This window comes from Oxyura jamaicensis, chromosome 4, assembly GCF_011077185.1.
Source record: "Oxyura jamaicensis isolate SHBP4307 breed ruddy duck chromosome 4, BPBGC_Ojam_1.0, whole genome shotgun sequence".
In the NCBI taxonomy this organism is placed as follows: Eukaryota; Metazoa; Chordata; class Aves; order Anseriformes; family Anatidae; genus Oxyura; species Oxyura jamaicensis.
This window is the reverse complement of record NC_048896.1, coordinates 95,608,369-95,630,887: the sequence shown is the minus strand read 5'-3', so window position 1 is coordinate 95,630,887 and position 22,519 is coordinate 95,608,369. Positions and strand designations below refer to the sequence as shown.

The 22,519-nt window shown below is 52.5% G+C and overlaps 1 protein-coding gene across 1 annotated transcript in view; it reads left to right on the top strand.

The window, feature by feature from the left end:
• Positions 1–13,749, top strand: part of DYSF (dysferlin) — a 75,627-nt gene extending 61,878 nt beyond the window's left edge. The window contains 5 exon segments of the mRNA XM_035324108.1: positions 4,400–4,499; positions 6,277–6,455; positions 7,157–7,266; positions 7,616–7,763; positions 13,174–13,749. Coding sequence (XP_035179999.1) covers positions 4,400–4,499; positions 6,277–6,455; positions 7,157–7,266; positions 7,616–7,763; positions 13,174–13,212 — 576 coding nt within the window. The 3' untranslated portion in view covers positions 13,213–13,749.
• Positions 13,750–22,519: the final 8,770 nt, after the last annotated feature.

Here is a 22,519-nt window from a genome sequence, read left to right as displayed (position 1 = left end):
GTGGCATCCTAGAAGTCATACCAGCAACGGGCTCCTCAGGAAAGAGGTAGGTTTGGGGTCATAAACCTGCTTGGGAAAGGCAGGGCAGAGAGGGCACTAACTCCCTGCTCCGAACGGTGCCGCAAAAGGAGCTGCGAATGAATTCCTCACTCCTGGAGCTGCTGCTTTCCCAGCTCCGTCTGGTCCCACCCATTCTGCTCACTTTGTCTGCGGACTCCCTACAGCATCCTGAGACCTTCTGGGCACCGACAGCTCAGATTTGTGCAGGGCCAGAGCCTCACCTGGGCGGATCAGGCGCTGTGTTCCTCTGTGTGAGCAGAGGACGAGGGGACGGTGCCAGCACAGGTCACGCAGGGACCTGAGAGCACGTGGGCAGCCTTGACTCGGCGTAGCTGACAGACAGAGCAAGGGTTTAGCCCTGAGGTACGTGTGTGGCCTCGCCGTTGTTTAATTTTTATATAAAAAAATAGGAGCGTGAGGTTTCTGTGACTGAATTGCTGCCTTGTCCCCTCGTTCTGTTCTGTTTGTCACCGAATCTCCAGGGTGTACCAAGAAGTCTCGGTGCCCTGGCTGGTTTTGGTTTGAAATTCACCGTATCGAGCACTGATTTTTATGACTAACAGGTAAGATTTTGCTAGATGGAAATTTTCATTCCTCTTTGGTCTTGGAAAGTGGAAAGGTTACTGCTTGTGAATTTGGAGTTTTCCTTTCTTGGTTCCCGTCCTTTGTCGTGCCGTTCTCTGTTTTCTCAGGGACATGAGAAAGCAAAGCAAAACACAGCACGTTCATTTTCTTTCAACATGTAGCCAAAATGCAACATTTTGAATGTGCTCCAAGTACTTTTTTTTTTTAATTATTATTTAAAGAAAGTGTAGTTACACAAGTCAGTCATAAATTAGGTATTTTAATGGGGCCGAAACCAGCAGATAACGATGGCACAGCCGTCTTCATAATACGCCGAGGGCAGCAGTGGTGTCCTGGGATGCGCAGGCACCCTCTGTGGCATGCCACTGGGAGTTACCGCCCTAAACTTTGCTTTCCGATGGGTGTGAGGAAAGGGATGAGCAAAGCGTGGCCGTGTGGAGAGCTGAAGGTCCAGCTGAAGGTTCACAGCCTGCCCAGGACTGGGGTGCAAAGCTTGGGGCTCCTGCATGCCCGGGGGCTCCAGTTGCTGTGGGACCAGGGCCTGGAGCTCTCCTGCACTGAAATGGGCCAGGCTCGCTTGGGCTCTAGTGCCTTCCCCCCTCCCCAAACTAGCGGGCTTGCTCCTTACTTTGTATTCTGTAGAAACAAGCAGCCCAGAAGAAATGCAGCCCTGTCAACACTTTCCTAGTGATACGAGCTTTTTTTCCCCCCCCCCGCCTCCCCTGCTGCATTATTCAAGACCGTAAAATATTCGCCAGCCTCCCCTCTCCAACTCCCCCTCCCCCCCCAGCAAAACAAACCCCCAAACAATAATTCAAGCCCCCTTTCCTTCCCATGTCTTGCAAAAGGCTAGGAAATAAATTTCTGGCCACGGGTTGTTTTTATAGGGAACCTTCAGAGCTAGATTTAATCACGGAGGCAGATTTCACACCGCCTTGAAATGGACCCATAAACTTTGCTCAGCATCGAATTCCTCCTTCCCCAGCCCGCCCGCCCAGCTCCGCTCCGCCGTGTCCCCGGCTTCACGGGGCTCGGAGGAGGGAAGCTTCGCCCACCAGCCAAAACCACATTTACAGGCTTTTTCCACAGGAAAGGCCAACGCTCTACAGATCGTGCTAGCGTTGTACCAGCTCTGCGTTGCCCCCTGGAATGGGTCTGATCCTGCCCGAGTTGTCCTTCGTCGGGCAGGGGGTCCCTGGCAAGCCGGGGCGCTGCTCTCGGGGGTGGAGGTGGTGCTGGGGAGGCAGGAGAGCACAGCGAGGGAGGGGTTTCATTGGCTTTGAGTGCGGACAAGCCCTTGGGCATGGCAATGGGAAGGAGGGAAGGTGGAAAGTCAAAGTCCCGTGTGGTGGCCAGCGGCGGTCAGTCCTTGGGGCAGAGGCACCTGCTGTGCTTTGGTGCGTGGAGGGTGCCCGTAAAGCGCTCAGCCGGCACCGCAGGCGGGGAGGGAGCCCGCCAGGAGCAGGGGATTGCTGTGGCAGCTCTGAGAGTGGGGCAGAAATGGGGTCTCACAGCACCCCAGTCCTTTTCTGGGGTCCTGCTCTTTCCCCATCAGGGCTGGCACGGGACTGGGTCGTCCCGCAGGCGGAACCTTTGCTGGGGAGCAAAGCTGCCCCCAGTGCCCCTGGCTCTCGGAGGGGCTGCTCTGGTGCTGAGTTTCGCTCACGTTTGACTCCAGGTGGATGGGGTGGTGCAGAGAGGAGGTCCAAGGTGTGCTCCTGGAGGTGCCCTCGGAGCACGGACACATCTGACTGCTGCAGGTGGTGGTGGTGGAATCAGCCTCCGAGCCGGGAATGGCAGCACTGGAGAGGACGAGGCACCTGTAGGGTTTCATCCTTCCCCAGGCTGAGCATATATGGGGTGCCTGGATTGCCCCTGCAAGGCTCTGTCCCTGATCAGAGGGAGCCTGTGCCTCCTGGGGCACACCACGGGAGATGTCCTCTGTCCCCCATCCTCTGTCCCCCGTCCTCTGTCCCTCAGCCCCAGGGGAGCCCCTGGCCCACAGCCTGGCTGTCTTCTGCTGGCACAGCTACCTGGTTCCTCGGGGCTTTCTTCCCTGGATGACTAACAGCCCTTCTGCAGAGCAGGACCCGACCAATATATGGGAAGAGGAAGAATCACCATAAGCTCTTTCCCTTTTTAGCAGTTTTAATTTAAAATGAGTTATTAGCTGGGAACACAGGGCCCTCCCCCTCACTTGAGTAAACATACGTTTTAATACATCTCAGCGAGCGGTGGGGGAGAAATGGAAGTTTCCATTGACTTTATTTTATTTTTCTAGATTATAAAATATTTAAAATGCATAAATAAAATGCTCCATTGCAAAAATGCTGGCGTGTTTTTCCTAAGCAAGGCTGGGAACGGAGCTAAATTGAAATACAACCGTTCAGGGTGATCTCTTAAAGTCAAAGCAGTTTCAATGGGATTGAAGTGCCTCCCTCCACCCACGGTCTCCCTAGTCGAATATTTATGTTCCTGTGGAGTGTGACACATTCTTTTTTTGTTGTTCCTTCACATATATATCTATACACATTGCACGATCTAATGAATCAGCCTTGTAGCCGCAGCGGTGAATTTATGGTGCTACGTATGTGTCGTGAATAACGCTGAAGTTTCCTGGCTTTAATTAAATTTGTTCTGTTTACGATAGTGCCCTGTCGCAGGCGTGCAGCAGGAGGCCGTGCCCACAGGACACACCTCTGCGCGTGTGCTGCCGCTAGACACCGCTCGTGACGCTGCCTCCTCTTCGCATGCGTTGGCTGGAAGCAGAAATAACAGGGCCTCAGCTTTGTGTGCGTCTCTGTCCCGCTCCCTCTGTCCTTACACGTCCTTCAGGCATCTTCTGGCATCCCGAAAATGATACGAGCTCCCCGCAGGGAAACGTTACTGGCTGCACTAACAGCGATTTTGGTGGGACGGACGAGGATCTGCCGGGTGTTACGGTGATGTGACTGCAAGCCTGCAGTCCCAGCAGTGGGATTCCCCAGCCTCCCTGTTAGAGGAGTCTGATTTAAATGTTCCCCTCCACCGGCATTTTGGGGCGTGATGCTCTGACTATCCAGAAGACAGAAGGCAGAGCATCTGGCTGTAGCAACTGGGCCACTGAAGCTGCAGGCTTCTCCTGGGTACCGGGTGTTTTGTGAACCAGCTCCTCTCCAGAAAGCAGAAATTACTCTCGCAGCCTATTCCTGAGCTCCCGCTTGGATGCTGGCTGCTGGGCAGGGCAACCTGCAAAACCTTTCCACGGGCTGGCACAGCAGCTCCAGTGGCAGGGAATAGACAAAAAACGCCCATTGAACAGAAAAGGGAAGAGCATATAGTCACAGACCTCACATTAGTAGGAGAGAAATTAGGTGTCACAGTGCCACCTCTTGATTGATCGTCCAGGGAGCTGGACTGGTCCCCTGGCCTCCCGGGTGCTCTGAATCTCTCCTTGAACCTGGATGTCGTGACAGATACGGCAAGCACACTGTGCAGCTTGACAGCAGCCCAGTGTGAGAACAGCAGCAGAATTATGGGGATACCATGTCCAACCAAGTTCATATATAAATAAAAACCTCAGAGGTGAGCAGAAAAGGTGAATAAAGCCATTTGAGAACTAAGGAACTCACCGCGCGGTGAGCTGACCTGGAAGCCTCGGTCTCGGTTATGTTATGGGATTTCCCCCGCTGTGAGATGCGAGTAGCCTGGCTCTGCCCACTTCTGCTAACGAGCCTTTTATTTTTCCCTGGTTTCTTTTCTGGTCTGATTTTAGGAGCACTTCTGGAGCTTGGACAAGACAGAAAATAAGATTCCGCCGCAGCTTATCTTCCAGATCTGGGACAATGACAAGTTCTCTTTTGATGACTACTTGGGTAAGTCAGGAGAGGTTCTGGGCTCCGTCCCCACCGAGGCAGACACAAGGGAAACAATGACTGAATCCTTTTAGGATACAAAGAATGTGCACAAGACCAGTTTAAGCCACTGAGCAGGACCGATGACAGCTTAGGCTCAGGACTGGTGATAACTGGTTCCTATCAGGCAGATTCCCAGTCTCTGCCAGCAGCAGCCCTGTTCCTGGGCTGACCTGAGCTGTTGAGAGCATCACCAGCTCCACCAGGGCCCCGGCTTCCCAGGAGGCCACGAGGAGAGATTTTACCCTTCTCAGTGGGGGCGCTGAGAGGCTGCTGACCCCGCTACAAGAGAGCCCCCCACCAGAAACAGCAGCAGAGTTGTCCTCATTTCCAAACCTCTCCTCGTTCTCTTTTAAAATCTCTCTTTCCCCAGTTCTCCATGATCTGGTCTGTGCTGCAGGGTGCTCATCAGGGCTAACCTTGCGCTTGAGCTGCGACCCCCGGGCAGGATCACCGTCCTGGCTAGCCTCACTTGGGTTAGACAAGAACACAGCTTGATCTGTATGGCGCTGCCAACCTTGTCAGTCGTCCTCAGAAATCCAGGTTTAGGCCAACTGAAAATAAAACAAGAACATCCAGCAGGAAAGAGAGCAGTAGAGCAGTAGATTACCTGTGCAGAAACTGGAGGCTCCAGCATGATGGTTTTTTTTTTGGTTGGACATTGTTCTACCTTTCTTTGTGCCACCCCCAAAAAAATTCAAACATCAAAAGCTTCATTGAGGAAGTATGCGATGAAGTTCCTTTTAAATCCTCTGATGAATTACGTGGGCTGAGTGCCAAAATAGCCTTTCACAAGGTGTGTTTCCAGTTCTGGCTCTACTCATCGCGAGCTCTCGTTCGCTCACCCCTCTGACTGCCAGCAGTGAATTCTTTGCAAATTTCAGCAAACAAAAGCGGTCCTTGGCTTTTGTAAAGCACATTTCATTAAAGGACCTCACAAGCGTGTTTCACAGCAAACCCGGTCTGTGCTGTAGTCATTAGTCACGAGAAACTGCGGCACAAAAAAGGTACAATGCAAACAGGTTCCTGCCTGTGCCACCCGGCGTAAAAGGCTGCTGTCCGTCAGCTGGGCACCAGGAACAGCCCCTGTGCACGTCCCTGGCCCTTCCCAGCCGAAAGGTAATTTGGGTAACTGTGAATTAAATGCTGGCACTTTCAGCTGACGAAGAATTGAGCTCAGATTTCCTAAAGGCTAGGAAAATGTGCTAATTGCGGGGTTGTTCTTTGTATGAGAAGGAAGCTATCGTTTTTGTGGAATATTATCCTTAGTCTGCGGCAGTTGCTAACCTTGGTGTGGCAATAAAATAACCTGCCTAGAGATCTGTGAGCCTCCTGAGCACTGCCTCCTCCACTGCCCTGTGGATGTGGACAATTTGAGTTTCACCTAAATCTCCTAGTCCTCTCTGAAAATCCTAGCCTGCCTTGTTGACCTCAGTACAAGTCATCCAGTGTTACAGCTGGGTACAGTCAGCAGATGTTTTGCAGCCTCTCCTGGAAGGACTTCATGGCTCAGATCTTCCGAATGGTGATGCTCCCACAAGGGTGATGCTGAGTGCTTGAGCTGTAGGGAGAGCCACAGGCTAAACCCAACGCTGTGCTTAGAAAATAGAACCACATTGAGCCCCGTGCTCTGTGGGTGTCTGACCAAGCTGCCGGAGGTCGGGAGGGTGCCGCAGTGGGTATTTCTTTATAGGAACAGTCCTTGGGTTAAGGACCTGTTGTGCTTTCCTCCTTGCAGGCTCCATTCAGATGGATCTCAACAGGATGCCCAAGCCTGCCAAGACCGCTGAGAAGTGCTCCCTGGAGCTTGTAGATGAGAGCTTGTCTTCAGGCCGCTTCGTGTCCCTCTTTGAGCAGAAAACTGTCAAGGGCTGGTGGCCCTGCGTTGCTGAGCAGGATCAGAAGAAGATCCTGGCGGTAAGGCCTTTGGCACCCTCGGGTGTCCTCTTTGTGCTTTCTCTTTTGGGGACTCACTCAAAGGGCTGAGGAGGAGCACGGCTGGGCCAGGCACATGGGGGAAGTCATGGTCAGGCCAGGAACCCAGTCCCAGACTGCAAATTTTGCAAACCAGACCAACCTGTGTCAGCTGCATTTCTTCCAGGATTTGCTCAGCAACATGCAAGTGCCTCAAAGGAAATTGTTCTCGTAGATTTTTAGCTGCTGTTTTTGGAACATGCCACCTCATTTGACTCTGCACCACGACTGTTCTTAATGCTGTTGTCTTGTGAGAAGTACAAGGGAAGGGGTTCGTCTATCAGACGTATGTACATCCAAGCGTCTGGGCTCCAGCTGGAGTCAGTGGGGGCCATTTGATGCAGGTGAGGGAGGCCAGGCAGCAAATTAAGTCATTCAACAAAGCTCCCCGAGCCAGTTGCCTAAACTTGACAGTTGCCTGTCAATGGTACCTGAGATGCTGTGGAGTATCTGCTGAGATCAACGCACTGGGCAGGTGAGGGATCTGTATGAAATAGCTCTTACTGAGCTCCTCGAGGTCCTCGCTGGTGGTGGCTGTGCTACAGTCAAAGTGCTTTTTCTTTCCCCAGTTAGTATTTTCCGACATACGTTCATTTCTCACCTTTCTGCTTGGTTATATGCTTGTTTTTGTTTAACCCCCGCAGGGCAAACTGGAAATGACTCTGGAAATTGTGGCCGAACAGGAGCATGAAGAGCGGCCAGCTGGCATGGGTCGGGATGAGCCAAACATGAACCCCAAGCTGGAGGACCCCAAGTAAGAGCATCTTCAGTGGAAAAATAACCACGGGGGCACAGAGTTCCCAAGGAGGAAGCTGAAAAGCTGGGTTCCCAGTCTGAGGTCTGCCATCTGCAAGGGGCTTGCTCCCACGTAGGCTGCAATACCGGGCTGCTGATGCTCAGTTGTATGAGCTGAGACATTTCAGGGTGGCTGGGAGGCCGGTCTGGACCTCCAAGGAGGTCATTTGAGGTAGTCCACACAGGGGGAAGTGGGTTTCCAAGGGGAGCTGCCAGCCCTTACAGGGAGGAGTGCTCCTGGGGTGGGGGATCCAGCGGGATGAAGGTACCATGAAGCTCAGCAGTGACCTCAGTTTGTTTGGCTGCAGGCGCCCAGAGACCTCCTTCCTGTGGTTCACCTCCCCGTACAAGACCCTGAAGTACATCCTGTGGCGGCGGTACAAGTGGGTGGTCGTCCTGGCCATCTTGCTCTTCATTTTGCTGCTTTTCCTGGGGATCTTCATCTACGCCTTCCCGGTACGACGGGGCTGGGAGAGGAGAGGTGGGAGAGGAGAGGGGGGCTGAGCAAGGTCTCGGCTGCTCCCCCAGCTCACCGAGGCTGCTCAGCCGCTGTGCTGACAGAGGTCCTGGTGTGGGTGGCTGCAAAGTCCCAGGGAACAGCCCTGTGACATGCCAGAAGGGGGTCTGCGCTCCCGCTGTCTGCTGCAGGCTCACCCCTGGGTGCTCACATCCTTGTGTTTCAGTCCCGGTACCGATGCCGGGGTTAATTGGTTGTTTCCGCGGAGGTTTGAGCGCCCGATGTCGGAAGCGTTGAGCGCTGGTGGGAAAACCCCCGACAAAAAAGCAGCCTAATTAGAAATACAGCCATTTTACAGGGCTGAGCAGTGGCAAGAAATGGATCGGTTGGTAATCGTTTAAAGATGCAGGGGAGTTTATAGGCATCCAGGCAGCCCCGTCTCTCATTATCAGGGCTTGCAGCACTTTATACCAATGTAACATCTGAAACGAGAGGGAGGGTTTTCACCTCATTAATCAAGAAAGTGGCTTTTTCTTGCCTTGCTGTCAGTTCCACTGGCAAAACAAAACAAATAACGGAGCCCTGGCCTTCCCATTTGGCTTGGGATGGGTTTCTGTATCCTCCTCTGTTTCTACAGCACTGGCATAATTCATGCCGGCGCTTGGATGCTTTTTCCCCTCCTCCCAGACTGATAAGAAAAATGACCCGCCTCGCTCTTTCCAGCACTTAACAAATTCTGCTCCATGTATATGATTTTTTTTTAAAAGAAAATAACTCATTGGGGTAATTTATAACTCCGTGCGAGAGAACGTGGCTGCTTTCCGCAGATGGCTTTGTGTGCTTGCAACGCGCAGCCCAAGAGCGAGGTGTGGAATTTCTCCTCGCCATTGTAATCGCTTTCAGATGAGCTGAAGTTGTGCATGCTTGGCTGTTCCCATCACGAAAAATCGGATGGGATTAGATCATAGCTCTCCCCGTATCCCCGTATCCTGGGGTACTGCTGCTGGAGAAGCAATTCCCGAGGTGCTAAGCAGTGTGAAGGAGGAAATAAGCGTGCAGATTTCAGCTGCCTTGCCCTTCCCTGCACTCCCAACCATTTGCCTGCCATGCAGCAGGAACCAAGCCTTTGTGACCAAGAAGAACTCAGAAAACTTCAGTGTTTCCCTGAAGCTGCAAGTGGCTTCGGAGCCGTTCCAGTGGTATCATAGAAAAACAATGTTGAGAGAAGCAAAAAATTCACAAACTATAAATATTGATTTACGCTCATTATTACTTGGGATTTTTCCCTGTTTCCTGGCTAAAGGTTGTTGTATTTAATTTCATTTTGGTTGGGTCAATTTTTAGTCATATTTCGAATAAGTAAGGCCATGTTTCATGGAATTTTTCTGTTTTTTATGTGTTTGGCCAGCTTCCCCTGGATTTTTGAGGTCACTGGTTCTGTATCTACCCGGAGATTTAGTCGCGTTCCCATTTCATCAAGCAGTACGTTTGGCAACAGCGCTGGTGGTGGTTTGCAGTGACGGGTGCCCCTGGCGTGCTGACCTTTGGCAGAGCTCACTGTCACAGCCCTGATGACATGCACCGAAAGCCGACCCCTCCTCGCTTCTTTTCTGATTTGCGTGCCAGTGGCACCATCAGACCCTGCTTGGAATCGGGGCCGGGCTCTGCTGGGTGCTGTCTGCGTGGTCCTGGCGCCGTGCGGGCAGCTCTGGGGTCCCATGGTGCTGGTGGGGGGCTTTGCGTGCCCCCTGCCCCTCTCCAGCTGGACGAGGGTGGTGGCAGGAAGACCTCCGGGGAATCCCACTAGGGCCCACGGACCCTCAGTCTAACCAGGCTGGGGGCAAGGAGCCCAGAGGGCTGCTAAAGGGGCACACAGAGGTGCAGGCACTGTTTTCCTGCTTCTGCTATCCTTTTTTTTTGCTGTGACCTTGCACAAAAAGCTCACCTGCAGCTCTCTGCTCGCTGGGACCCTCGCCAGGACCTCCAGGGTCCTTCCAGTCATTGCTTCTCAGGAGATGGTCCTCGGCTGGGCAGCGGTCTGGGAAGTAAATGCCCACGGTGTGCCCTGGGAAAGCAGTGGTTCGGGGAGCAACACTAACCCTGCGGGGTCCCTCTGCCATCCCCGAGAGATGGGGACCTCACCTGAAAATGAACCTGGGCCATTTTCATTGGCTTCTGCTGTAAAAAATGATTTTTTTTTATTTTATTTCTTCCTATCCCTCATACGGTGATGAAAGCCTCAAACCACAGTCCGGGCTGTGTGGTCGAAGCAGCTGGGAAGCCAGAGCGAACGGCCTGTTTGAGAGCCTCGTGCTCCCACCTGAAGCAGCGACGGGCTGTCCGTGGCCTCCGAGCGTAATTCCCAAATACGTTGGTCCCAAAAGCTCGTTTTTTTTTCAGTGATTATGAAGAAAATGATATCTCGGTCGCATTCAGCGTAATCACTGAGTGATGTATTACACCCCCAGGAGGTATTTTGCCCGTTGGGCAGAGAAACAAAATATTCTGCAAGGTTTAGAGCTAATTCAGGGAGTTAGAAACCTTTGAAGGTGGTTTGTGCTTTGAATCACAGAATCACAGAATCACAGAACTGTAGAATCACAGAATCAGAGAATCACAGAATTGTAGAAAATCCGAGTTGAAGTGAGTGAAGAATATCCCGTGCAGATGTGAGGAGGGTCTGGGGGAGATGAGGGATGAAGAGGAGGTTCACCAGGAGCCATGGGGAGCTGGGAGTGCTGAGGAATGGGAAATTTAGGTGCAGGTTCCTAAGAAATCAGCCGTCGTTAGTGCAGCTGTTTACAGAGCAGCTCCTTTCAGTGGGCGAGAGCCCATTTCCAACTGGAAGGCCTTCTGGGTTTGGATGGAAAACTGCGTGGTACTGCAAATTTCCATAAAAAAAAAAGGTTGTCTTGTTTTACAGAAACGGGAAAAAAATGTTGCAAATCCGATATCCTGAGGTTCTTCATTTTTAACTGGGGCTTTTCCACCCGGTCCTAGTGTCGGGTTTCTGGCCGGCTTGCCTCAGCTTTCTTTGCAGAGCGTTTGTCACTGCGGTCTGTCCGAGCTCGGGCGCTGGGGGTGGCATTCCCTGGATGTTTCCTACATGATTGCCTTTAGGCGGGCCTTCGATTCCACTCGACATCAGGAGACTCTTTCCACAACAGACGGACCATGCGATCCCCTGGCTGGATGTCGGAGTTGGAGGAGCTGCTCCAGGGGAAACAGGCCGCTAATTTTTGAGCCGAGGGTTAATTAACCGTTGGAACGGTTTGCCAACGACTGTGGCAAATTCTTCCTTGCTCGAGGCATCCACGTGTGGGGGTTGCATGTGTTTCTACCAGATATGCCCTAGTTCCACCCCAGGGCCCTGTCCAACGAGGGGGCCTTTAGGAGAGGACCGCTGACTGCGGTGGGCTTTTCCTCCAGTGCTGCCACCGCCGACGTGAGCTCTGCCTCTCCCTGGGGGGATGCCCAGTGAAAGCCTCGGGCCGGCACTAGGCACAAAATCAGAGGGGAAGGCTGTAAAAGTCCAGCCTTGGCTTCTGCAGCCCCAACGCACAGGGAATGTTGTGGTGAAGTTATCTCCCCGGAGCTGGGATTATTGTAAAGATTTTAGTGGCTACCACCATAGAAAAATGTAGCACAGCTTCCAGCTGGACTCAGCTCTGTTTTGCAGCACCGTGAAAATGTTTACTACCTTTTAAAGCTCTGTTTGTGTTCTCCAAGCCCAGCGTTGCTTCCATTGCCATTAATTCTAATTACAGCTGGCTTTCTTCGCTGATTGATAATCCTGCTTGGCTTTCAACACTTCGTTAATACAAATTCATAGCTGGACGGAGAACTTGCTACCCTCCAGAACGCAACCGGTCAAATCATAAAAAATAGGAGCGTTTTGGAGGACAGACTCCGAAAGACAAATGGATGGATAATTAATTCGAAGGTTATATTCCGCTGGAGGCTTTTCTAATGACTTCTGCTAAACTGCCCTCAGTTTGCTGGCCTGATTTATGGCATTATTAGAAATCCTCAGCTGGCAATCCGCCTCATAATTTGCTACACGTTGTAATTTATCAAGATGCTTTTGGTCAGGCTTCACTTCTGTTGTTTTTATTCTCTCCCCTCCTCCGAAGGGCTTGCTGGTAAACCGGCGTTATGCTTTGTTTCCAGAGTTTTTATTTTTTCTTCTTACTTTTTTTTTTTAGAGCACCAGAGTGATAGAACATCCTGTACCAATTAAACTCAGTGTGCTTGGGAGGGCCTTCCAAGCTGGCTAGTCCGTGGTCGCGGGTGTTTGAACCAGAGCTACTTTAAATAGAGCTCTTTCCAAACAGCCCAAGCATGTGCCTTCGTACTTTTTGCTGCGGTCTTGATAAGCAGCATCGACCCAGCTTAGGCTTTTCTTACAGCGCTGTCATCTTTCACGGAAGGGATTACGCGTGTAATGGGCTAAAATGCTGGAACATTTGTCCGTGGCAGCCCCATGCTTCGCTGCACAACAAGAGGGGCAGCAGAGATCCCAGGAATGGTCACGGCAGGGTCTTGCCTGGGGTGTCTGCGCTCAGGAGCAAAACTGCACCAAGTGCTGGTGCTGAAGCAGATGGCTGAGACGTTAAGGGACGCAGACAGGGCAGAGAAAAAAAAATCCAGCAGTAGGTTTGCCTTTCTTGATTGCCTTTGGCAGAGTTTTTGGAGACGGTTCATGGACCCGCAGGCTGGGCTTGTGCTCAGAAACTGAATCAGGATGGTGCAGGGCTGGAGGGCCGTGCTCTCGCTGCCCAGGCCGGCTGATTGCTGGCGTGGTGCTGGGCACAGCGCTCGGCCCGTGCAAAGCTGCGCTCTGCAGATGTCCCTGCACAGATGCCTGGGGACCAGGGCCCATTTCCAAAGGGTCCACCCCAACGAGCAGAGCGGATGAGGTCGCCTATTTTGGGGGACGGTGAGCCCTGAGGATGTGAGGTCAGGGCCTGAGTAGTGAGTACAGCATGGGTGGCTGCCCCAAGCAGCCAGGCTGGATGGGGCCGGGGGCAGCCTGGGCTGGTGGACGATGCCAGGGTTCGGACCTGGTTTTGTTTAAAAGTCCCTTCCAACCTAAACCATTCTGTGATTCAGTGGTCTTAAAAACTGGTGGAAAGGGGAATCAAAGTCCAGGAGTGACTCCTGGTGCTCCCTGCTTGTGACTAGCAGCCTTTACTGGGCGAAAGAAAATCCTGTTTTCTCCTGTGCCTGGGGCACCCCTAGCAGGGGGGCTCTTTGCTGGGGCTGGGAGTTCAGCCCTCTCTCCTGTCCTGAGTGCAGCCCCACCTGCAGTTCCGTACCATGATCAAAAACAGGCTTTGACCTCCACTTGCTGCCCTGCTCTACCTGCTTCACATCAGCTTTTCTCTGCCTTGTTTTTCCTTCCTCTAGAACTACGCTGCTATGAAACTGGTGAAACCTTTCCAGTGAAGCTGTGCTGGCAAATGCATGGAAGGTCCGGTGCCTGCCTGGGGATTTTGGAAGGAAGCTGCGGCTCTGCACTGGATCACATCAGCAGGTGGAGCTGGAGCTGGGGCAGCCTCTCTCCAGCCCAGGCTGCTGCCAAAATGAAGACAAGACTTTCCCCGATGCAGAATACCACCTGCAGCACTCACCTCGGAAGCAGTGCGTAAACAAGACCTCCTCTGAGATATTTCTTATTTTCCTTTTTTTTTTCCTTTTTTTTCTTTTTTCAGTTAAGCTGTTCTGATCTTTAAAGCTTGAATACCAATGCAAAGCTGAAGAGGGTGGGTGAGCAAAGGACCTTTTCGTGTATAGCCCGTGAGCACACAAAGATGCAGCAGGCCTTAGTGGGGGAGTTTTGGGCTGCTGGCGCAAGCAGCGTGTGCCTGCTAAAATCTCTCAGGTTCTGAGCACACTTTTCTTTGCACTCTGAACAAGCCTTAGTTTTCCTTTGCCGTGTAATGTGTATTACCTGGTTTATAATGTGTAAAGTCTACCAAAGATGAAATGTGCTGCACAGCCTGAAACCCTGGGCTCTTTACGTTGCCTTCCCAAAGAGTAAAAGCCATGAGATAGAGGACCCAGGGGAAAGGCTCTGAGATCCAAAACCGGGGTTTGTGGCAATGGCTAAATCAGAGCAACTGTTGAATTTTTGCTCTCGTGAAGGACCGCACAGTCTGGCCCATGTGTTTTGGAGCTTGTTTTCCCCCTCGGTGGCTCTTTCACCTCTGCAATCCCACGTGCCTCCCTTCCGAGCCAGTGCTGCAGTGGCAGAGAGCACAGAGAGCAACCCCAGAGCAAAGCAGGGCACGGGGGCTTTGCTTCCCTGCTCCTCCCTGCCAGGTGCAACCCCTGCAGCCGCAGCTCAGTGAAATGCTGGTCTTCTTTCTCCTGTGCTCCCAAACAACGCTTAAGCAAAACAGCAGAAAACCAGACTGCAGTGCTAGCTGCGAAACTCGCTGCTGCTGGGCGCTAATGGGGCAGATAACCCGCGGCTTCGGAAGCAGGCTTGTTTGCTTTATGCTTTGTGAACAAAATATTATACTGCATATCCTGCAGGCCTTGCCCTGCCACAGAGCAGCTATGGCAGGGCTGGGATGGCAGCACCGGGACATTTCTGCTGATTCCTGTTCCCTCCTGTCCATCTGTCTCTGCTGCTGCAATCACACGGAGCGATGCGGACTAAGAGGGATTTCTAGTTATTAATAGCTCTGGCTCATGAGAGGATGCTCATCAAAACAGCATTACTCTTCAGTTTTCATCCTGCATCCACTCACCCTGCAAGGAGCCATCTCCCAGCATGGGGCCATCAAGTGTGAAAGCAAACGTCCCCGTGCGAGACAGCCGTGCTGCTGCTCTGCCCCAGGACCCGAGACTGCCTTCAGCAGGACGAGGCACGGCTGCCTCGGGTCCTTTTGAGCCCTGAAGCTGCTGCTGCTCAGCATGACACGTGAGAACAAGTAGCGGTGTAAAGTGATCCTGGGGGGATTGGAGTTCCTCAGGACAAACTGTGCTGGTGTAAGCTCCTGCCCCGCTCCAGCGAGGCACTTAAGCCTGTTCTTAGCAGGAGGCAGGGAGAAAAGCACATGCCTAATGGCTTTGCTGGATGGGGATGTGATGCGTTGAGCATTAAATCCCTTGTTATTCAGTACTGTAACAGCACCCAGATTGTCCAGGGCAGCTCTCTGCCACGTGTGAAGGCAGCGTCTTTGACACGGAGAACACGCAGCTATAAAACCTGTCCTCGCTGCAGAGCTTTGGCTGATCCGGGGTCCCCTTTCCAAAAGCAGCTGGTGCTCAGCTGGTGAAGTCGGCTCTGGGCTTTCCCACCCAAGGGTGGGTGTTTCATTTTCCTGGCACAGTTAAATGCTTCATTTTAGCATTGGTTCAGTTTTTTCCCAACCCTCATTCGCACCCACACCCCATTTATTAGCCGCTGCCAGGCTACCAGGTCTCGGTCCATTTTTCTCTGACGCTTTCCCCCTGAGGATCCGGTGAGCGGAGGGCAAATGTTGCTTGGGTCTGTGCCTTTCTGAGTTATAATGCTACGAAAATGCTGGGGTTGCTGTGGTTGGTCCTTGCACCTCTTCCACCACAACCCAGCTCTGCCCGGGGGTCTGGGTACCTTGCCGCCTACCTGCATGCCTCGCTCTCCTGTCTGCAGTGGGAAATCAGGCCTGGTATTTCATTTCTTTGCTTCGGTTTGCAGAGTCTGTAAGGTTTCCCATCGTGGCATTGTTGCTCTATGACCCCCACCTGTTTCAGAAACACAGTCTTGGTTCCAAGACCCCCAAAGACGAGTGACCCGAGTCTGAATACAAAGCAGTGCTTGTACCTGGATGCTCGTCATCCAGCCTGTCACAGCCACCGCTGCCTATCCCAGCAGAGAAGCAACCCTACCAAAACACTCACGTGCCACCTCCCAGAGCCTCTCCCTTATTTTATTTCCCAGACCTTACCAGCGGCTCTTCCCTGGCAAACCAGAAGGGGTTGTCAGTGGTGGGAGACTGGGATCCAGGCCATCCAAAGGGATGGAAAAGGAAAGGGTGACATCCCCACGTGCCACCCTCCGTGTTCCCAATCCAGGCTGCAGAGCCGATTTTCATGCCAAGAAGACTCCGTGGTGGGCAAAAGCAGGTCTGAGCACCTGACAACATCAGCTCAATCTCTTTTTCTTTGCTGCTTGAACAGCCACAGCCATCTGTTGGCCTGGCGGTGAGCCCTCTGTAGCTGGGTTATGTCTCCACCAGAGCCAGCCGGGGGTAGGGGCTGTGTGAAGTCTGTCCTGTGCCTCCAAGTTATTTGGGATTTGGACGATTTGGGGTTTGGGATAGCCGGACGATGTCTGTATCACCTGTCTATGCCTTATATGCAATAACGCGAATGTCACTGTGGTTACAAATGAAATGCTCTGAAACCTTCTACCTCCTTGTGTGGTTTTTTGAGTTGATGGAATTAGGGCACCTTCCCTCCCTGCTGTGGGGATGCAAAAACAACTGGGAGGAACAGGACGGGGCGTGACAGTCGCTGAGCTCCTCTTTTCTCACCTCTTTGCTGCTGTTGCACAGGAACAGAATCTCCCTCTGTTTATTAACCTGGACACCCAAAATCAGCCTGCTGAAAGCCAGCAGTGGCTGGGGAGAAGGTGGAGGGCTGGGGAAGGGGAGAGGGTGAGAGGCTCCCAGATTTCACCCTCCTGCAGCAGCGGGGAGGGCAGAAAGAATTCACCGCCTCTGGCAGGTTTGGAGGGGAGAGGCTGGAGGGGGCAGAGATGCCCAGGGATTAATTCTGGGATGTTTTTTTTGGAGCTGGCTGTGTCAAGGAGATGCTCCAGATGTGCTGGGGAGTTGCTGATGAGGTTGGGGCCATTTGGGAATCCCCAAATGCCTTTCTGCAACAACAGCTCAGCAGGGTGCCGATGGGCAAGAGACCCCCTCCACTGCACCACGTTTTGGGATGGCACCTGGGATGGAGGGAGGCAGGGGATGGGGAGACCCAAATGTCCAAGGCCTTGTCTGAAGAAGATGCAGGGCTTTGAGCGGGCACCCTGAGCTGGCTTCGTCCCAGCCACATCTCCCCAGCCCCACCACAGCCTCTCACAGCCCACAAGTCCTGGAGGAGAAAGTCCAGAAGGTCCTGGAGGGGAAAGGGGATGTGTCCCCATGCTGAAGGCACAAGAGGGGGGGTCCTCACTGGGGCAGGAGACAAGGGGATGGATTTTATGTCCCTGCCCTTGCCTGACCATCTGTGGGTATGTGCTGACACCCTGCATGGGGCTGAGCCCCACTGACCTCCAGAAAAAGTGTAGCAAAATTGCTGAGCTGTTTTTTCTCCTCAATAATGACGATTCCATATTAATCTCCTGGTCTGATTTGCTCAGAAGAGAGAGGTTTCTACCCAGAATGGGGGCTTGTGATGAAGCTGTTTGAGTGGGAGGTTGTTCAGGCACACAGGCCATCTGTAGAGATGATTGTTGTGGCCTCCTGGCCCCCAGACAATAACCTTCAGAGAGAAGGGTGGAAATAGCCTTGAGTGACAAAACCCTTTCGGTTTTAGCTGAAGGTATAGCCCCTAAAACCACTCCCAGGTTCCAAAGGCTGTTTGCCGGTCCTGGAATATCCTCCCTGGTGGATGCAAGCACAGAGGGGGTGATGATGAGTATAAAGGCTGCTCTGTTGGCTCTGGAGCTCCTGGACAGACAGCCTGAGCTTCCTTACTGCCTCCTCCATGGGCAGCGCCGTGCCACTGCTGCGGGGGCAGCTGCCAGCCCCATCCGTGTTGCTGTGATCTGGCTTCATCCCAGACGAGCCAAACTTCGTGCATCAAATGTGGATCTGTGGAGATCTGTGCATCAAATTCTGGGCTCCGCTCTGCACCGAGCGGGGACGGAGACGCTCGAGCAATGGGGCGTGAAACTGCCGTGTCCCCGTCTCCGCCGCGCATTAGCTTCCAGAAGGAAAATGAGCTTTATTCATCCCGCCTGCTTTTCCCATTCACCCAGCCTCCTCAAGTGAGCAACACTTTAAGCACACCGTGCAGGAGGCCAGGCACAGCCCGGAACTCTCCGTACCTTCGGGTGCAGCTTGGGCTCTCCGTTTGCCTTTGGCTTTGCTCCAGGGAGACCCCGGCTGCTCTGCTCCACGGCACTCGGCGGCTCCGTCCCTGCCTCGGCACGGCGTCGGGGCTCCCTGTCCAGCGGGGGGCACGGGTCATGCTGATAGGGGTGGGGGTCCTGGCCCCAAATCCTGCTCCTGTGCATGCATGCTGCTGCTCTCCAGCTCTGCTGGTGGAGCCGGTGCTTTGCTCAGCGGTGCGAAGCCGTGAGGTTGGCGTGGGGGTGAGAGACGGTGACTGTAACACTGTGAATGGCTTAACTCCGGCATGGGTTGAAGTTTGGGGGTGAGAACCCACATCCAGCAGTGCCTTTGGGTCCTGCCCACGTCCCCGGTGGGGTGAGGAGGCAGAAGTGTACCTCCACCTGCTTTTCTGCTGGAAATAGTGCTCTATTGCTATCACAGCATTAATAATCATAGAAAATGTTTGTAAGTACCAAGTAATTATCACATCAGGTAGCTCTGATCTGGAGCTTTCCAGCAGAAAAGCAGGTGGAGGTCATGCTGGAGTCGCTGGTATTACCAGGGGCTCAGTTTGGAGTCAGGGATCTGAGGTGCCGGGAGCTTTCCAGACTGCAGATAAATGGTCACTGTAAAGGTGAAATAATTAGTTTCCTTCAGGCAGCGATCTGAGTGGGGACTGGAACAATACAAGGGCACAGCCGTGGCTCTTCCCCACGTGGCTATCAGGTTTTCCAGGTCTTTGCAGCCTGGTTTAATGTGTGTGCAGCACTCGTCCCTCATTCCGTGGGCACCTGCTGACCTCTCCCACAGCCCTACACGTGTGGTATCTATATAGTTTTTGTTCCAGGCAATATGCACATCATCCAGACTCTGGGGTGATAAAGTGGCCCCCATAGCTGGTGGCCACGGCTGCTGCTGCTTCGCTGAACCAGAGGAACCAGGACTGAAAGCCTGACACTGCCCCAACCCCGTCTCTTGCCTGGGGCACAGGGTGCAGACAGGCTGTCTGCTCCCACGGCCCCCAGGAGAGGAAGGGGCATGGGGACCGTTCCCCCTCCTGGCAGCACTGGCTGCACTCGGCCGGTCCCGGATCAAGACATCAAAGCGTCTTGTCTTGCTTCACAGTCCTGGAGGGGTCGTTGTGTCTTCAGTCCCCAGGAGCTGATGGGACCCAGCTGAGATGTTTATCTGTGGTTGAGTGAATCCCATCAACAAGTCTGGAGAACATGGGCTGAAAATTTCTTATCCCCTCGAACCATGACTCTTGGCGAGACACAACAGGGAAGGAAGAAAACACGACTGTGGTCCCGGCTGGCATCCTTGTACCCTCATGTGAACTTGGTGCCACGGAGCGAGGTAGAAACTCCGAGCAGACCGCGAGGGGGGCTGAGCATTTCTGTGCAGAGCAGGGACTTTCCCTCAGCAATAATGCTAAAAGACTGCAAAACACGTTACACAAAACAGTCGGTGCTGATGGCCGTTATTACCCCATAACACCTCCTTTGGCATTTCTCCACCCTCCTGCTGGATCGCAGGCAGAAGAGATCAAATGGTTGGAAGGTGCTGCCCATGTGCTGTGTCGTGAAATAATTGTGCCAAGAAAACATGAAAGTTGACGAATGTAGGTCCCACACTTTGAAGAGAATCAATGCCACACCAAGGAGAAGTGCCTTGTGCTGTCTTTCCAGCATGTCCACGGGTTTTAAGGCACAGAAATGTCCCAGCTGGTGCCACCCAGCCTGTGGGCAGGAGACTGACGTGCTCCATGCCTCAGCTTCCCACAGCTGGGGTGCTCTGGTTTTCAGGCCCAGGCAATACTTTAACAAGGGTCTGAAGACAGATTGTAGACAGAGGGTGAGTCTGCTCTGAGGGATGAGCGGGGACGTGGAAACACAGGGACTTTAAAATCAGAGGTCAGGTAGATTCACAACAGAAGCGTTCCTCTAAGTTGCGTGTGGCCACGCTGTACCTTTCCTCTGCTTTCCCCCTCTTTTTGGTCTTTTCCCACTCTCTGCTCCATCCTCTCCTCCTTTTTCACTTGTGGTTTGCCGCCAGCTTGCGTCCAGACCTCATCAAAGGGCACCATCCCGGGAGGGGTGGAGAGTTACAGCCCCACGAATTAGGAAAGCCCAGCCCTTGCAAAGCTGGCTGCCTTCTCCCACTTCGTCCTTTGTTTCAGAACATGTGTGAAAGAAATTAATCTGTTCTCCTGCCTCCTGACACGATGGGACCTCTTTTTTTTTTTTTTTTTTTTTTTTTTTTTTCTGGAAATAGAATAATTCCATGTTTATGAAAATAGGAGGCCAGGGCACTTAAACTGGATCAAGTGCTTGGGGTTGGCCCTGCAGGCGGTGGAGGAGGCAGCATCCTCTTCCTCCTCCCCTTGTTTGGCCTTTGGAGCAGGCTCAGGGTTGTACTTCTGTCTGAGGCGAATCCAGACAAATAGGATTTGGTGGATATGGGAAAGGGGAAAAAACCTGAACAATCAAGAGATTTATGGTTGTTGTTTGCCAACGAAAACACAGCGGGAAGAGTCATCTGCTTGCAATGCCGATGGCTGTAGGCTGGAAAACAAAGCCTGAATTGATTGTCCTCCTCTACAGCCCACAGATGATAACTGGCACCTGCCAGGATGAGTCACTGCAGCTGGAGATGGGGTCTCGGAGTGGTGGGATGGATCTGTCCAGGGACTCTAGAGGGAGGGGAAGGTCATTGGTGTGGCTTTGCCATCTATCTCTTCCACGCTGGAAGCTTGGTAAGATGCCTCCCAGCCCAGATCTGGTGGAGCTTTCTTCACCACAGCATGCTGCAATCCATCCCTTCTTCATCACCCAGGGGCCCACGAGCAATCTGGAGTCAGACTCCTCATAATTTATTTTAGAAGTTATGCAATCTGAAAAAAAAAATAATAGAAAAAATAATATAAAGGCTGCATTTTTTTTTCTGTCTTTCATAGCTGTCTGAGTCATTGGGGATTTGAAATTCCAAGATTTTCTTTGCAAGTACAAATGCTAAAAATATACACAAGAACTGCCATTTTGCCATCTCCTTCAGCTCCAGCACCCTTTCTTTTAAGAAACACCAGAAAACCCAAGTCGGGTAGGCAATGGATACAGCTGGTATCGTCTTTCTCACGTCTTAAAGACAGGAAACCACACGGTAATGTTGGAGACTTTTACTAATCCCCAAATGGTTCATAAAGAATGAGACCCCGAAAAAGCAATCCCCTCCCTCCTGCCTCCCCTGGCCATCCCACCCAGGCAATGGGGGAATAACTCAAAGCAGGGATTTGCCCCAGATTTAGCCCCTCCTGGGCAGCTTCAGCTGCTCTGCAGAGCTGCTGGGGAGTCAGGCAGGGACCTGGAGCAAATGCAGGGAACAGAAACATCTGGGAGAACGGAGATTCCCCGTAGGAAGAGGTTAGAAGTCGTCACAACAGCCTAGGTTTGTTTACCCAGCACGAGGCAGATTCAGAGGACTCTGTCTGACAAAACCCAGCAGAGTAAATCCCAACTGAGGAGACGAGCTAAAATGAAATGTTGGCAGAAGGGAGAAAACGGAGTGGCAGTAGCTAAATCCAGGCTTTTATTGCATCTAGAGACATCATTTCAGGTCGTACTGGGCCTTGACCTCCCCTCAGGCCTAGGCCCTCCTCCATGCTTCATCTCCCCATGCCCCAGGCCTTCCACCACCGAGGGGCATTGTGTTAGGCCCAGCTGTGATCTTCAAAGCCCTCGGCTCCTGCTGGGCTCACCCAGCGTGCCAGGCTCTGCTCTTCAGCTGCTGACATTGAAGCACAAGAGTTGACTCCAGCTGCCAGCTTGCTTCACACTGTCCCTAAGACGCTCATTACTACCTCCAAAGGAAGGATATTCTGCAAAGCACCATCACCATAAATCTGCTTCCAAGCATGCAGCAGGATTGGGTAAAAGCAAATCTAGCTGCGTGCTTGCCACTTTCTGGCAAAGGTGAACCTGCCAGGTGCTTCCAAGCTGAAAGCACCACACTGCTGGGTTCAGGTGGCCGTGACTGATTGCTCTGGGCCAGCCCCACTGTCTTCATCTCACCCACACTGAAAGACCATGTTGCAGGTGTTCATTTTGTCAGTCACAAGTGAAGTTCATGAAGGACTAAAGCCTGGATTCAGAGTGTTTAGAGCTCCATCGGTGAGGGAAGTTGTGTGTTTTGTCCTTGCCTTCATTATGGCATGGGGAAAATTCCCCTTTGCTAAGGTCTGGGCTCTTCTGACCTCCTGCTCTGCGGACCTGAACAAAGCCAGGTGACCCCTGCATTACTAGACCATGGGCACCACATTGGGCTGTGTAAAAATTACAAACATTTTGGTCAAGTCCTATTCTGTCCCACCCTGACAAGGAGAAGCAGAGACTAGGGCGGGTCTGTAGTAGGAAACCCATTTTTTGGTGTGCTGGTGGGTGTATGAGATGTTCCAGGCTGCCTAATCCAGTGAGGTCTGCGTGCTATTAAAGTGCAGGAGGCCAGCTGAAGCACTGGAGACCATTAAATGCTACTTTTGAAACTGCCTGTTTATGTATGGAGAGCTGTGCAATGAAGACACCAGAAGAAATAAAAAGAAAGAAAGAAAAGCTTGTGGGTTGCAGAATGGAAAAACATCAAGCTAACAAACACGTCTTCCTTCTCCTGCGTCCCAGTCATGGGTAGCCCCTTAACAGATATAT